A 14,785-nucleotide genomic window follows, 5' to 3' on the forward strand; every position below is an offset into this window, starting at 1 on the left:
GTATTAAAACCTTGTTACAATTCGAATCCCCAATTAGTTGGAATATTTAACTTCGGGTATAATAATAATTTGACGAGGACACTCGCACTTTATATTTATGACTGATGGACTGTTATGGACAAAAACCAGACGGACATATTAAATAATCCAGGACAAAGGACAATTAACCCATGGGCATAAAACTAAAATCAACACGTCAAACATCATGATTACGGAAGTTTAAATAAGCATAATTCTTTTATTTCATATTTAATTTCCTTTATTTTATATTTAATTGCACTTCTAATTATCGCATTTTTATTGTTATTGTTATTTAATCGCACTTTTAATTATCGTACTTTTTAATTATCGCAAGTTTATTTTATCGCACTTTTATTATTCGCAATTTCATTATCGTTATTTACTTTACGCTTTAATTTAAGTCTTTTATTTATTTAATATTTTACATTTGGTTTTAACTGCGACTAAAGTTTTAAAATCGACAAACCGGTCATTAAACGGTAAAAACCCCCCTTTTATAATAATAATATTACTTATATATATATTTGTATTTTTATAAAAGTAAACTAATATAGCGTTGAGCCTTGTTTAAAGATTTCCCTGTGGAACGAACCGGACTTACTAAAAACTACACTACTGTACGATTAGGTACACTGCCTATAAGTGTTGTAGCAAGGTTTAAGTATATCCATTCTATAAATAAATAAATATCTTGTGTAAAATTGTATCGTATTTAATAGTTTTTCCTAGTAAAATATAAGCTATTTTATATACACCTCGCATAACATCAACTCTGTTAAGTTGTCTGAACGACACAACATAATATGAACCTATAAGCATATGTTTATCTGGTTAAAACATAATAGTGATTCTTACTTAGTAAGTGATAGTATCTCTCGATCATCCCATGCAAGCTCTGGTTTCTCACACTTGCAAAATTCTCAAAAGCCTTCCTTAAAGCTTTCGCCTTCATCAACCAACTTGACAGAAGCATTTCCCTCATGTCTCTTCTCTAAGGCATCCCATATAGTCTTGGCTGTCTTATACTTTCTAAACCGATGAAAGATCTCACGTGGAAGTCACCAAGTCAGAATGGAGTAGGGTTTCTTCTCATCAATGTGTCTTGCTTCTGCTCACCAGTTCAGTTAGACTACTAAGAGGCGCAAGAGATCCTCCCAATCTTAATAATCTACCATAGTTTTGGATCTATACCATTTATGTCTAAATCTAGGTTTCCGGTGTCGGTAGCAAGGTTACAAAAGACGTGAGACGGGGTCGAGACAGCCGGCTCCCAAAATAGGTCGATACGTTCGAGATGGAAGTCGAGACGGACATTGATCAAAGTTGACTTTTAAATATATACAAGTATATAAATGTACACATATTTTAAACCCAAAAACTTTAATTGACTAATTTTTACCTATAAACGCCATCACCGTGAATCTAATACAAAACAATTTAAACTAAAATACGGCATATTTGACCCATTTTACCCACATTCCTGGCTTTTCCGATTTTTGACATATTTTGACCCGATTTTATCCAACTTTGACCCGAATTTCAACCGTTGACTATCATATTATACGGTTCCTTTCGAGACAGGACATGCTTGTCACCAAACTGCCGAGACGCGGCCATTTGCAACAGCAGTGGTAATCATTTCAACTCGACAACTTGGGACCTCTATTCTAATTCCCCACTTCCAGCACCATTTAGTAACATGTTTTGCACACTAAGTGTTTGGTTTTGGGTAGCCATTGCGGAATCGAACACGGTGAAGAATTTTGTAAATCTTCTGTTCAAGACTTACGCACGTAAGTTCAGCCCTTGCGCAGAGATGTCTATAACTTTCGCACGGATTTCAAAATGTCACTCACGCACGTACGTCTATGGTCTTGCGCACGTAAGTCAAATCCTAATCTTACGCACGTACGTAGACACTTGTGCACGCGAGAGTGTTCTTCGTGGCAGCAACAGAAAATAGGGTTCCCGAATCGAATCAACAAAATATTTAAACCTTTGAATCGTGAAATCATTTTCGCAATAAGGTATTTCGATCCTATATATTACCTATGGGTTACACAACATCCTTATTGGGATAAGACAAATGCACGACTCCAATATAGACAATTTAAAATTGGAAGTCAAAGAACGAAGAGTTTTATTTATTTTGAGAATGTTCAATTTTCCATCATCTCATCATTTGTAATTGAGACATGAATCCTTTATATATAGAGTATGAAAGGTTGTAACTTTTCACCATGAAAGGTTACAACTTTGGTGTAAAGGTTTTCATGAAATGTCACACGTTTTGGTGTAAATGTACAATGGTTACAACATTTAATGAAGTCACACAATTTCATTAAAAGTTACACAAATTTATGAAGAGTTGTGTCTTTTCGCCATAACTAGTCAAGATACCCCTGAAATCACGGGTTAATTAAAAGACAAATTTACAGCATAAAGTTTAAAAGCATTTAGTTAGAATGGTTGTTTATAATATAAGTGATGTAAATGAATACAGATATTGTTTAACACAAACGGCATGTCATATATCATACAAAAGATGGATAGAATTATAGAAATAAGTTAAGTCATGCCAAATACAAATATTAATTTACATATTCTGCTTGTTGGCGGGAAAATTGCAGAATAACATAATTCATTGTCTTTAAATTCCCTAATTCGGAGAAACATCTAACACATAAAAGCAATATTCATCAAGATTGTAGGTTATTGCACATTCATTAACTGGCTTTAATACATTCTCTCTCACAAACACGCCCCATCCACCTGAGACTGATAAGTTTGGTTTTATCTTGTTGTTTTCTTGTCTCAATACCCATTTGAATTGATAACCTTGAAGATTGAAGCATACAATTGTAGAACCATGATTGAGTCCATGATTGAGAATGCAAACCTGCTGCACCAAGTTTTTGAGCAAGTTTTTCAATCAATTTAAAGTTTTCAGCACTTTTAAGAGCTCGTCCCCCTGTTATGACAACACTTGCGTTTCCAAGATCTGGCCGTTCTGATTCTTGAATTACTTGCTTCACATGTCTAGAACCCCCATCTATTATAACATCAAATCAATGCAAACACTCAAATGAGTAGAGGTGGAGTATGGGTCAAAACAGTCGGATCAGATTAAATCACAAACAATTATGACCCGCGTTGACCCGCCTACATTTATTAAATATTTAAGCTTTTTTTATTAACTAAGGCTATACATATTATAACAGGAAAAAGCAAAATACTTGATCATCAAAAGCCTACTTTACTGAACCAACATGTTTTAGCATTTAATTACACCTTTGGCAATTTTCGACCCATTTGACATGTTCAACCTGTGTCTCTTTATACTCAATTGTTAAGTTACATGTTTGACTTGTTATCAATGAAATACCCTGAATTAACCTATATTTGTATGACCGATCATCCTTTGAACAAAAATAATTATATGGTTGTATTGGATAATTAATCAACACACCTTCACCAAAGATTGACAAGTCAATCAAAGCGGAGCCTACCGGAAAAGACATACTTCTAATGGTCAACATGCACGGATCAAATCCGGTGTAACGGATGGTACATAAAGCATTACCAGCATATATTGGCCTGTCCTAAAAATCAAATTGTAGAAAGTAAAAAGAGGTTATTTATTACAATAATCGTGTCGAATAAAAATGCAAAATTACCTCACAAATGTTTCAGATTCTGATATTTCAATGACATCAGTTATTGGTGAAACATCAAGAAGGACAGCTGCACGAGGTAATATATTTTTCCCAAAAGAACTTGATGCAGCAACTATATGCTATATGCGTGTATTCACCTTTTTGCTGCACCAAATGAACTAATTCAGCTCATGGTTCTGCGCTAAATGGTGATTAAATTTATCAGAATCTGCTGCCAGCACCTGAAAATCAACAGAAACATGAAAAAATGGACAAGAAAATTCACGTGGGCTAACCCATTTTGACCCGTGCTAAACTTTAACCCATTTTGACGTGTCTGACCAGCCCATCTAGAAATGACGAATTAAACATCCAAAAGACATGAGAAATGGACAGATGAGATGAAGCCGCCTTTGTAGCAGCCTACTGTAAGGATGGGCCCGACCCGGCCAATAGCAAAGATAAAGAGTTGTCGAACTTGCTAGCCGCCTCTACTGAACTTAGGGATGTGGTAGTGAGTGAACCGCCTTCATGTTCTGCTATAACTAATAGTCCAATCTATAACAAATTTACAGAACAAATAAGTAAGAATGTAAAGAAACATACTTATAGAGTACTTCAGACATAAAGAATAACAGGTAAAAAACTACAGCTGGTAAAGGTACTAGTTCATATGACCATAACGCACTTTTATCTTCCGTAAACAATCTTAAACACCCAATAATTTAAAGTTTATTCAACTACATTTTCAACTAACAAATTTATTTTTTAACTACAACCATTAAATTACATGTTCCCACACCAGTCCTTTTGCCTTATTAAGTAAAAAAGATTGAATCTTTACCCTGTATTCATATCATTCAGTTTTTAAAAAACAAATTCCAAGTGTAAATCAATATTTGCCACGTTGGCAAAAAAAAACACTTTTTGGTGACAAATGGCTTAAAAAAACACTTTTTGGTGACAAATGGCCAAAGCCAGATCTCCCAGATCCGGGTATACTAGGTTTAAAAATTTGTTTTTTTTTTTTTACATAGATAGTTATACTACAAACTCTCTATAAATACGTACTCTCCCGCCAAAATTTCATGAAACAGCCTGCAAGTTGAAGTAGGTGCACTGAATCTTAGTAACTAACAACAAAAACAAACGCTAAATAAAAATAACATGATCTTTGCCATTACAATAACAAATATCGAAAGATTCAACACAAGAAATTACAGAAGAACAAGTAGCAACTAACTAAGCATTAACCGATTTATGAGTAAAAATAACATGATCTTTGCCATTACAATAACCAAGGATTTCAAGCATTGGTGATGCAGGTGGCGGGGATAAAAAAGCTTTTACCAACATCGACTCTGCATCCTCACAAGGACCCCTTAACCTGAGCTTCTTGAGAACAGGTGACTTGGCCAAAATAAGATTCACAAACCCCAACTCATCATCTTCAAACTCATATCCAATCAAATGCTCCGAACAAATTAGCTCCACAAATTCCTCATTCTTAATATACTCATCAAAATTATATACAATCTCCAATTCGGTCAAATGTTCCAACCAGATATCTGAACAATCTTGCATTGTATCAGAATATAAATCATCATCAAACTTCTCCCGAGGCGTTGTATCTTCTTCGAAGGTCATCTGTCAATGTTTTGTTTTATTTGTGTTAGCATGCTTTGGCATAAGTATAAGAACAAAGGGCAACTTTCATACTGCAATAGGGCCATTTTCCCCCTACATTCTCATATTCTTTTATTGGATTAAAATAATTAGAAAATAAAATGAAATAGAAATAAGAGAATGCCTTTATTATGATAGTAAATGGGAATGTACCGGAATGGAACTGGATTAGTTGTATTTTAGTGACTTGGGTAAAAATTGTTTTTTAACTCTTAAATTGGCTATATATAATGTAATATTATATTATATGCTTAAAGATATGACATGAAATTCAATCAAAAATTTAATAGGATATAAGGTAGATGCATGTTGTTTACCTCGAGTGTTAGTTTCTCCAAGTTTGGGGAACTTCGGATCATAAGTGCAAGAATCCGTAACCAATTATTATTAAGGAAAGACATTCCTTGTAAACGTATGTATTTGAGGTCGACTAACGAAGTTGCAAGCTTTCGTGGAGGAAACTCCCCTCCAGTAAACTCCTTCAACCATAGGCCAAACAAGTATAAAACAAAACAAAAAGTAAGTATAAAACAAAACAAAGTTTTTATATTGAATCAATTGCATATACACTGTAAAATTACCTCAATCTCCCGAACAGCAAGAGTAAGACGTTCAATCACGGGTATGAACTGAAATAGCTCATCGAAGGTGCCATAGTCTTCTGTAAAGATGAAATACTCGTCACAAAGAGCCTTCTGAATACTACAACTTGCATTTGTAAACTGCATCAAACAACTTACAACATTAAAATAAGTAATGAAAGCCCACGAACATCAATACTTTAGTAACAACTAACTTACAATTGTGAAGCTTTTAATCAGTGGATTATTGGATAAGATGTGCATAAGTACATTTTTATAGATATGTACATACTCTAAGCATAACGTTGTAAGGCTACCAAATCCGTTGAACGTTGGTGGGTAGATAATCTCACAATTAGAGAGATATAGGTCTGTTAACTGATGAAACGAGAATATGGATTTCGGCACCATACACGAGCAACTAAAAGTAAGTTTCTTTACGGTATTCTTTCTCGATAAATGAAGTAATATGTGGTCGAGTTCCACACAATCAATATATAAGTCATCTAAATCCACGAAAATGCTGAAGTCAATTATTGGTCCATGGTGTAGTAACAGGAACTGATGTATAGCATTGAAAAAATTACTCCTCATCTTTTTCTTTTCACTTAGGATCTTTTCCCTTTCACTTAGCAGATCATCAAACTCTTGCTCGTTAACGTCTAGTTGATTTTCATTGGTTGATTCATTGAACAGATCCTCACTAAATGAAACTTTAGGAATTTGTGTCCAACGGTACCTCCATTCCTTAGAGAGAATACTTGCCCTTACTACCTCTTCGGTTGGTAGACGCCATAGAATGTTTTCTATTAAGACCGAAGGAAGGGTGCTGACCGATTCATCTAACAACGAACTTTGACCATCATTCATCTTGGGACACTAAATCATAATGCAAAAACAAATTTATCAGTTCAAGTGCCAACATTTACTCATTTAGTAAGTAATATCGGATGATTAATTTACTTTTCCTAATTGCAGTTTGTTTACTTGTAAGACAAATACTCCGACTATTAACGTTGCAAGGTTTTTAATGCATCACTTTGTTCACAGATGACTAAACATACAACACCATACAATAATAAAACTAGTATAAATAGACCATTGGCAAAACATCCCATTACAATTCCTCTGTTACTGGAATATAAATCAATAATTAATAAGAGTTTGCTTACAATTTTCTATCTTTTCATTCACATGTCACAGCCACACAACCTCAACAATGCCTACGTGGCATTTTTCACATATATACATACATATATACGGAGTATTTGTTTTCACTAAGTGGAATTGAAATTGATAAGTATTAAACGATCAAAACACTAGTGGATTCAATCGTTGATAAACTTTGCTGAAAAAGGAACCGGATACAAGTACACTTCAAGTTTAAAATACAATTACCTGAATGAAATAATATAAAATATAAATATAAATCGAATTTTACCTTCGAGGTCTCTGAGGCCAACTCCCGATCAAACTAGAGTATCAAGTGAAAATCACTTGTTGCCGAAAATCAATTTAGGGTTTATTTGGTTATGAAATGAATGGGAGGTGTGAGCGTTTGTAGAGAGAGGTACGCTTTTGAAGTTTTTTTTTTTTTTTTTTTTTTTTTTTTTTTTTTTGGCAAAAATACAGTGTATAAATTACTAATATGTCCTTACTAGTGATTCAGCTCCTTAGATAAATATGCATCAAAAACTGATGTGTGAATATCACTTCCCTTTCTCAAAATATTTTCACATAAAAGACAATACCTTTAAAAAAAAAAATTTTGGAAAGTCAAAATATCAATAACTAACGTGGACCCCTAGTAAGGCACTAGAGGAGCCACCCCAAAAAATTACAATGGTCTTAATAAGCCAATCGTTCCATTTTACATTATATTTGCTTCTACTATCTAACCAATACAAACGAATAGAATCAAAAATACACTCCTTCATTTCTCTTGGAATTAAACAGCACGTCATTGCGCCACTTCCAAAGATGTCAAGCCAGGCATGCAACAATCATATATAGAGAGTCCTTCGAAGTGGTAGAGGTATGCCAAGCGTCGAACCATTCTAACCACTCGTTCCAACCACAATACCTTTAAATTAAATTGATTAGATTTGCAATATAACATAAAATGTTTGGTAAACATTATACAATAATAAATTAACTTGAACTCTTTAAATACAAGCATTTCTCAATTTTTTTTTTTTAACAGCAGAGGTAAAATTTTTATTAAAACTAGCGGGGAGCTAGAAAAAACAATACAAAACCAAAACAAAACAACGGACACACTACATAGCGTTCAGAGGGTTTTGTAACCACGTTGTCCAATTAATACTACATTTATTAAAACGCGAATACAACCAATTAAGCCGAAACCACTATGCTATCGTAAACGTGAGACTTCTTGAACTTAGAATCGTTAAAGACGTAGCTATTGCGAAGTCACCAAATGTCCGATAAAGCTGAAATTATTATAACTATGAGGATCATGCGTTGTCTTCTCGTAATAGGAATCGTATCAACCCATAACCAAATGCCTTCAATGTAGCTCCAATGAGGTCAGTTGGTCCAAAGGCTAATCTTGCCCCAAATTTGAATACAAGTGTCACAAGGCTAACTCTGGGGATTATTAAATTCTAATATCTATTAAATTCAACTCTTAAGAAGTATTACTCGGAGGTAATTAACTTCAACAATCTCTTATCGATAATACCGTGAGAGGGGAGTCGTGTTAAATGTTAATGCGAGAAATAATTTTACTACATGTTTGCTATCATAATTTTTTTCTCGTAACTTGTATAATGAAAATAATGGATAAACGGAGATTGTTGGATTGTAAAAAATATATATATAAATAAATATATATATATATATATATATATATATATATATATATATATATATATATATATATATATATATATATATATATATATATATATATATATATATATATATATATATGTGTGTGTGTGTGTAAAAAAACTTGTAAAATAAATGAAAAAGCACAACTTACTATTCATCATGTTTTCACAATTAGTGTATTTAAGTTACACGGAAATTGAGGTAGGATTGTTTAAGAAGTATTACTCGGTGGTAATTAGGGATGACAATGACCACCTGATCCAGCGGATATCCACCCGATCCATCTGCTTCGTGATGGATATGGACGAACATAAATGGATATGGATAGGGATATGGATGAACCTGAATGGATACGGATGAAAAGTTTCACCCATGGATATATTCATTAACACCCGAAATATATATACAAATACATAAATATAGATATATGCTTACATATTTGGTATTACAAATACATTTATCGTTACACACACACATTGTTTTTGCAACCATATATTGAATTAACTATGATATATTATAATAAAATACTTATATCTAACAAAATAAACATACTAATTACACATTTTTAATCTGTCTTAATACATGTTTGATATTGTATTCAACAAAGTATGTTCTATTTTCGACAAACATTACATGTTTTTGTGGATGGATTTCAATTATGTTATGTTATATTCATTTTTGTTATATTCCATTTATGTTAACATCGCATATTCGAAAGTGTTATTACATTTTTTGAATATCCAATGGATATCCATTAACCCGCTTAATCCATTGGATATGGATATGGATGAATTAACTGAAATCTAATGGATATGGATATGAATATGGATGAACAAAAACTAAATGAATATGGATACGGCATCACCCGATCCATATCCGATCCATTGTCATCCCTAGTGGTAATTAACTTCAACAATCTCTTATGGATAATACCGTGAGAAAGGGATCGTGTTAAACGTTAATGCAAAAAATAATTTTACTACATGTTTACTATCATATTTTTTTTCTCGTAACTTGTATAATGAAAAATGGATAAACGGAGTTTTTTGGATTGTAAAAAAGCAAATATGTAAAAAAAAACTTGTAAAATAAATGAAAAAGCACAACTTACTATTGATCATGTTTTCACATTTAGTGTATTTAAGTTACACGGAAATTGAGGTAGGATTGGTAAAAAATAAATATGTATACAAACTTGTGAATGAAATGAAAAATGCAAGTTACTATTCAGTATTCATCATATTCATTATTCATCATGTTTTCACAATAAGTTACTATTCAGTATTCATCATATTCATTATTCATCATGTTTTCACAATTAGTATATTAGTATATGTAAGAAATAAGTAATGATAATGGACATATAACAACTTTTATACCGTATATGGTTGAAAAGATTAATTATAAGTGTTCTCATCGGTTGTGTGATCACCCCTGCCCTCACAGCCGCCTTGCAAGGCGCCATTGCACCACCCCGCCCTCCGGTTGCCTTGTTTCCGCCCTGGCCTCATCGCTCTAGCTTGTTTCTTTCTCATGCACAATCGAGGACAGGGTGTTTGTTTAATTTACTTGTACTAATAACCTAAATGCTTGTAACTTGTTTAATTAGATAATATAGTGAGTTCCAATTTATTTGAGGGTATATGTTATGATTGTGAGTGTTTAGTCATGTGTTAGTTTTCGTGACGAAGTGCTGATGTGTCAGCTATTTTTTGTGAGGATGTTTGTTATAGTTGGGAGCCCTCTAAGTTGTTTCTAAATACGGAGTTTGCAGAAGGTTGGCACCTATGAAGAAGAAAATACAAGATGGGAAGGTTTAAATATGGAGTTGAAGAAAGGGGGGCTTTGCTTAGTACCTTTGTCTTCATCGACCAATTATCTGTTTTGAATTACAAGACAAATTTCTTGGATATGATCCACAAGTATTGGAACATGATCTAGACAGTAATGGATCACATTTTACAAAAAAGATCCAAAAAAACTAGTTCTATGATGAAGCTTAATATCATATATCCATTGACTGATTGATGTATGTCTGATAATTAGTTATGTCTTCGAAGAAATCAATCATAAGCCATAACAAGTGGTTAATTAGCTTGTGAAGTGTTGTGGTGTGTTGTATATATAATTCTCGAAACTATCGTTGGAAGAGAATTAGTCCCAAATTATATCACTCGATTCTTTCATTGTTTGTTTTCTTATATGATCTGTGCACCCCTAATAACATTCATAAATAGAATTGATCGTGGCAAATGGCAATAAATAAAAATGGCAAATGCTTTTTTCTGTATCATTGGCTGAAGAGTCAATTAGGCCATTACAAATTGAATTATTCAGTCAAAGAGGCCATTACAAATGGAGTTATTATGTTACACATTTATTTTTTCTCGGGAAGCTTCTCGAGCAACTCGGGTATTATTTCAAATAGATCACCTACAAGTCCATAATCAGCAACCTGCATTTTAATAAAAAGAAATAATTGAGTAAAACCATAACAACGAAAAGGATATTCAAATGTAGAATGAATATAACCATGACCTGGAAAATTGGTGCATCTGCGTCTTTGTTTACTGCAACAATGATTTTAGAATCTCTCATACCCGCAATGTGTTGGATAGCTCCAGATACACCAAAAGCCATGTACAGTTCTGGAGCAACAATCTTACCCGTTTGGCCAACCTAATATACACGCATACCGTATATATCACTATGCATTGAATCTTATCAAGAGGTAGCAATACGGGCGGGTTAAAAACATTATGGATAATTGGATATTACCTGCAGCTCATTCGGGACATATCCTGCATCAACAGCTGCACGAGTAGCTCCAACTATACAAACAACATACGGGAGGAGATTAAAAACAACTTACAATTAGCATATACAAAATCTTGAAAAATATATTATGAAAAAAGTTGAAAATAGATACAATTCTCATTGGACTCAACACCTAACAAGATTGCATATAACTTAACTATTTGAAATAGAAGATGAAATGAGAATGCAAACCTGCTGCACCAAGTTTTTGAGCAAGTTTTTCAATCATTTTAAAGTTTTCAGCACTTTTAAGAGCACGTCCCCCTGTTATGACAACACTTGCGTTTCCAAGATCTGGACGTTCTGATTCTTGAATTACTTGCTTCACATGTCTAGAACCCCCATCTATTATAACATCAAATCAATACACACACATTTATTAAATATTTAAGCCTTTTTTATATTGACCAAGGCTATACATATCATAACATGAAAAAGAAAAACACTTAATCATTAAAAAGCCTATTTTACTGAAACAACAGGTTTTAGCATTTGAATATACCTTGGGCAATTTTCGACCCATTTGACATGTTCAACTCGTTTCTCTATATACTCAATTTGTTAGGGTTACATGTTTGACTTGTTATTTATAAAACACCCTGGATTAACCCATATTTGTATAAATGATCGTCCTTTGAACAAAAATAGTTATCCGCTTGTATTCGATAATTAATCAACACACCTTCGCCTAAGGTTGACAAGTCAACCTGGTGTATTGGTGCAGCATTAGCTTTAGAATCATTTGAAGCGGAGCCCACTGGAAAAGACGTACTTCTAATGGTCAACATGCACGGATCAGAACCGGTGTAGCGGATAGTACATAAAGCATTACCAGCATATATTGGCCTGTTATAAAAATCAAATTTTAGAAAGTAAAAAAGAGGTTATTTTATACAATTAATGTGTGAAATAAAAATGCAAAATTACCTCACAAATGTTTTAGATTCTGATATATCAATAACATCAGTAATTGGTGAAACATCAAGAAGGGCAGCTGCACGAGGTAATATATTTTTCCCGAAAGAAGTCGAAGCAGTAACTATATGTGAGTATTCACCTTTTTGCTGCACCAAATGAACTAATTTGGCCCATGGTTCTGCTAAATGGTGATTAAATTTATCAAAATCTGCTACCAGCACCTGTAAATCAACAACAGAAACATGAAAAAATGGACAAGATAATTCACGTGGGCTAACCCATTTTGACCCGTACTAAACTTTAACCCATTTTGACATGTCTATGCAGCCCATCTAGAAATGATGAATTAGACATCCAAAAGACCTGAGAAATGGACGGATGAGATGAAGCCGCCTTTGAAGCTGCTTGTTGTAAAGATGGGCCCGACCCGGCCAATAGCAAAGATAAAGAGTTATCGAACTTGGTAGCTGCCTCTATTGAACTTAGGGATGTGGTAGTGAGTGACCCACCTTCATGTTCTGCTATAACTAATGTTCCAATCTATTACAAAATTCAAGGAACAAAACAGTAAAAATGTATAGGAACATACTTGAATAACTATTACTTCACACATAAAGAATAACAGGTAAAACTGGTAAAGGTACTAGTGCATATAACCATATAACTCAATTTTATTTTCTGTAAGCAATCCCAAATAGCCAATCATTTGAAGTTTATTCAACTACATTTTCAACTAACAAATTTTATACCTTTAACGACAACCATCAAATTACAAGTTCCCACACGAGTCCTTTTGCTTTATTAAGTAAGAAGATTGAATCTTTACCATGTAATCATATCATTCAATTTCAAAAAAACAAAAAACAAATTCCAAGATATTCAGAATTTCATTTTATAGAACATTCTTGTTGCATAATGAATAAAAACTACATTGAGTACGTAGAAAACTGATATAAAGATAAATTAATATAATCAAGAATCGAGTGTAACGAAAACCCAAGTGGAAATCAATAACAAAATAGAAAAAAGATTATAAATTTATAATTGGGAAAATAAAATCAAGATTCAAGAGTTGCTTACGTATCTACAAGATGCGATTGAACGATGACAATGATCGATTAAGTGTCTGAATCTAGTAGTTGCTCGGAGCATTGTGTTGTAAGTTGATTTCTTAAGCTCTGTGATTCAAGAGTCGTGAACAACGCTGCTTTCATTTTATTCATGAATTTATTTATATATTTTATTTTATGCTTTTCTAAGTCAAGTTTGTCTTTTATTTGGGACAAAATTTCATTCCTCGTCCCTGAACTTTGCATCAACTTTGACTCCCTGTCCTTTTTCTTTTTTTTGTCCATCCCTCGTACCTAATGTATCAGAAATCTACATCTCTCGTCCTTCCGTCTATTTTCTGTCTATTTTGCCGTTACCCTCCTATCACGTGCAGAGCATGTGAGGGTAATTTTGGAAAAAGGATGAGGAATATAATTTTTGTATTTTATTTATTTCTTTTTAATAATTAATAACACCTGCTCCCCACCTCTTCTTTGTTCATCATTATAGCTGCATATGATTCCAACACCATCATCACCCATCAATACTCATCATCGCCCATCGTTATCATTTTTTTTCCAAAAATATAAACTTGATTGTTGTGCTTGTTACTTGATCATTGCTGCTGTTTTTAATAACATAAACACACCAAAATAGTTCTAGTAGCTTGTTCATCCCATAGTTCATCATCTTCAAGCTAAGAAACCAAAACCGAATCTGAACACGAAATCGAAGCTAGAAATTGCACCACCAAGTGGTATCATAGCGTAAGAGGTCTTCCCCATCGATCCAAGCTTTGATTTCGTTGTTTATTTTGCTGAAAATCCATTCTTAGATCCGGTTTGACTTTCTTTGACTTTTTGGTGGGTTTTGATTCAGAAGTGTTTTAATTAAATCTGAAATAGTAGAAACGTTTACAATCATCTAGTGGTCATTTCCCTAAAATTTCAGGAATTAATTCGTCCATTGGATGGGGTATTCTTAATTTTTTGTCCCAAAAATATTGACACAAAAACCAAATTTGTTTGTGATCTTGGTGATGTTTTTGGAAAAACTGAAAATGGAGATTTATTGGTATGACTAAACCGCATATTTTTGCAAGTTTTTGTGACTTAATTTGAAGTTTTGAGCTACTCCCGCTTGTGATAAAATTTTAACGACACACCAACAGCCTTTAAGTTCTCAAGCAATTTGCTTTAC

General features: G+C 33.3%; 2 protein-coding genes and 2 pseudogenes across 2 annotated transcripts; 1 reads left to right on the plus strand and 3 right to left on the minus strand.

Annotated features, from left to right (window-relative positions):
• The window catches only part of LOC139858931 (uncharacterized), a 313,467-nt pseudogene that overhangs the window by 5,635 nt on the left and 293,047 nt on the right, over positions 1-14,785 (plus strand).
• On the minus strand, positions 2,748-4,303 carry LOC139857038 (electron transfer flavoprotein subunit alpha, mitochondrial-like; annotated as a pseudogene).
• Positions 4,858-7,487, minus strand: LOC139858565 (F-box/FBD/LRR-repeat protein At1g13570-like). The gene is made up of 5 exons (XM_071847403.1): positions 7,386-7,487; positions 6,164-6,823; positions 5,945-6,085; positions 5,681-5,842; positions 4,858-5,324 (listed from the first exon to the last, which is right to left on the minus strand). The coding sequence occupies exons 2-5, from the start codon at positions 6,812-6,814 to the stop codon at positions 4,920-4,922; spliced, it is 1,359 nt and encodes a 452-aa protein (XP_071703504.1). The 5' UTR covers positions 6,815-6,823; positions 7,386-7,487; the 3' UTR covers positions 4,858-4,919.
• On the minus strand, positions 11,052-13,753 carry LOC139857939 (electron transfer flavoprotein subunit alpha, mitochondrial-like). Its single transcript, XM_071846786.1, has 8 exons — positions 13,616-13,753; positions 12,899-13,075; positions 12,545-12,756; positions 12,300-12,463; positions 11,810-11,962; positions 11,579-11,631; positions 11,339-11,479; positions 11,052-11,255 (listed from the first exon to the last, which is right to left on the minus strand). Exons 1-8 carry the CDS (start codon positions 13,685-13,687, stop codon positions 11,178-11,180), a joined length of 1,050 nt encoding a protein of 349 aa, XP_071702887.1. The 5' UTR covers positions 13,688-13,753; the 3' UTR covers positions 11,052-11,177.

This window comes from Rutidosis leptorrhynchoides, chromosome 7 (assembly GCF_046630445.1).
Source record: "Rutidosis leptorrhynchoides isolate AG116_Rl617_1_P2 chromosome 7, CSIRO_AGI_Rlap_v1, whole genome shotgun sequence".
NCBI classification, from domain to species: domain Eukaryota; kingdom Viridiplantae; phylum Streptophyta; class Magnoliopsida; order Asterales; family Asteraceae; genus Rutidosis; species Rutidosis leptorrhynchoides.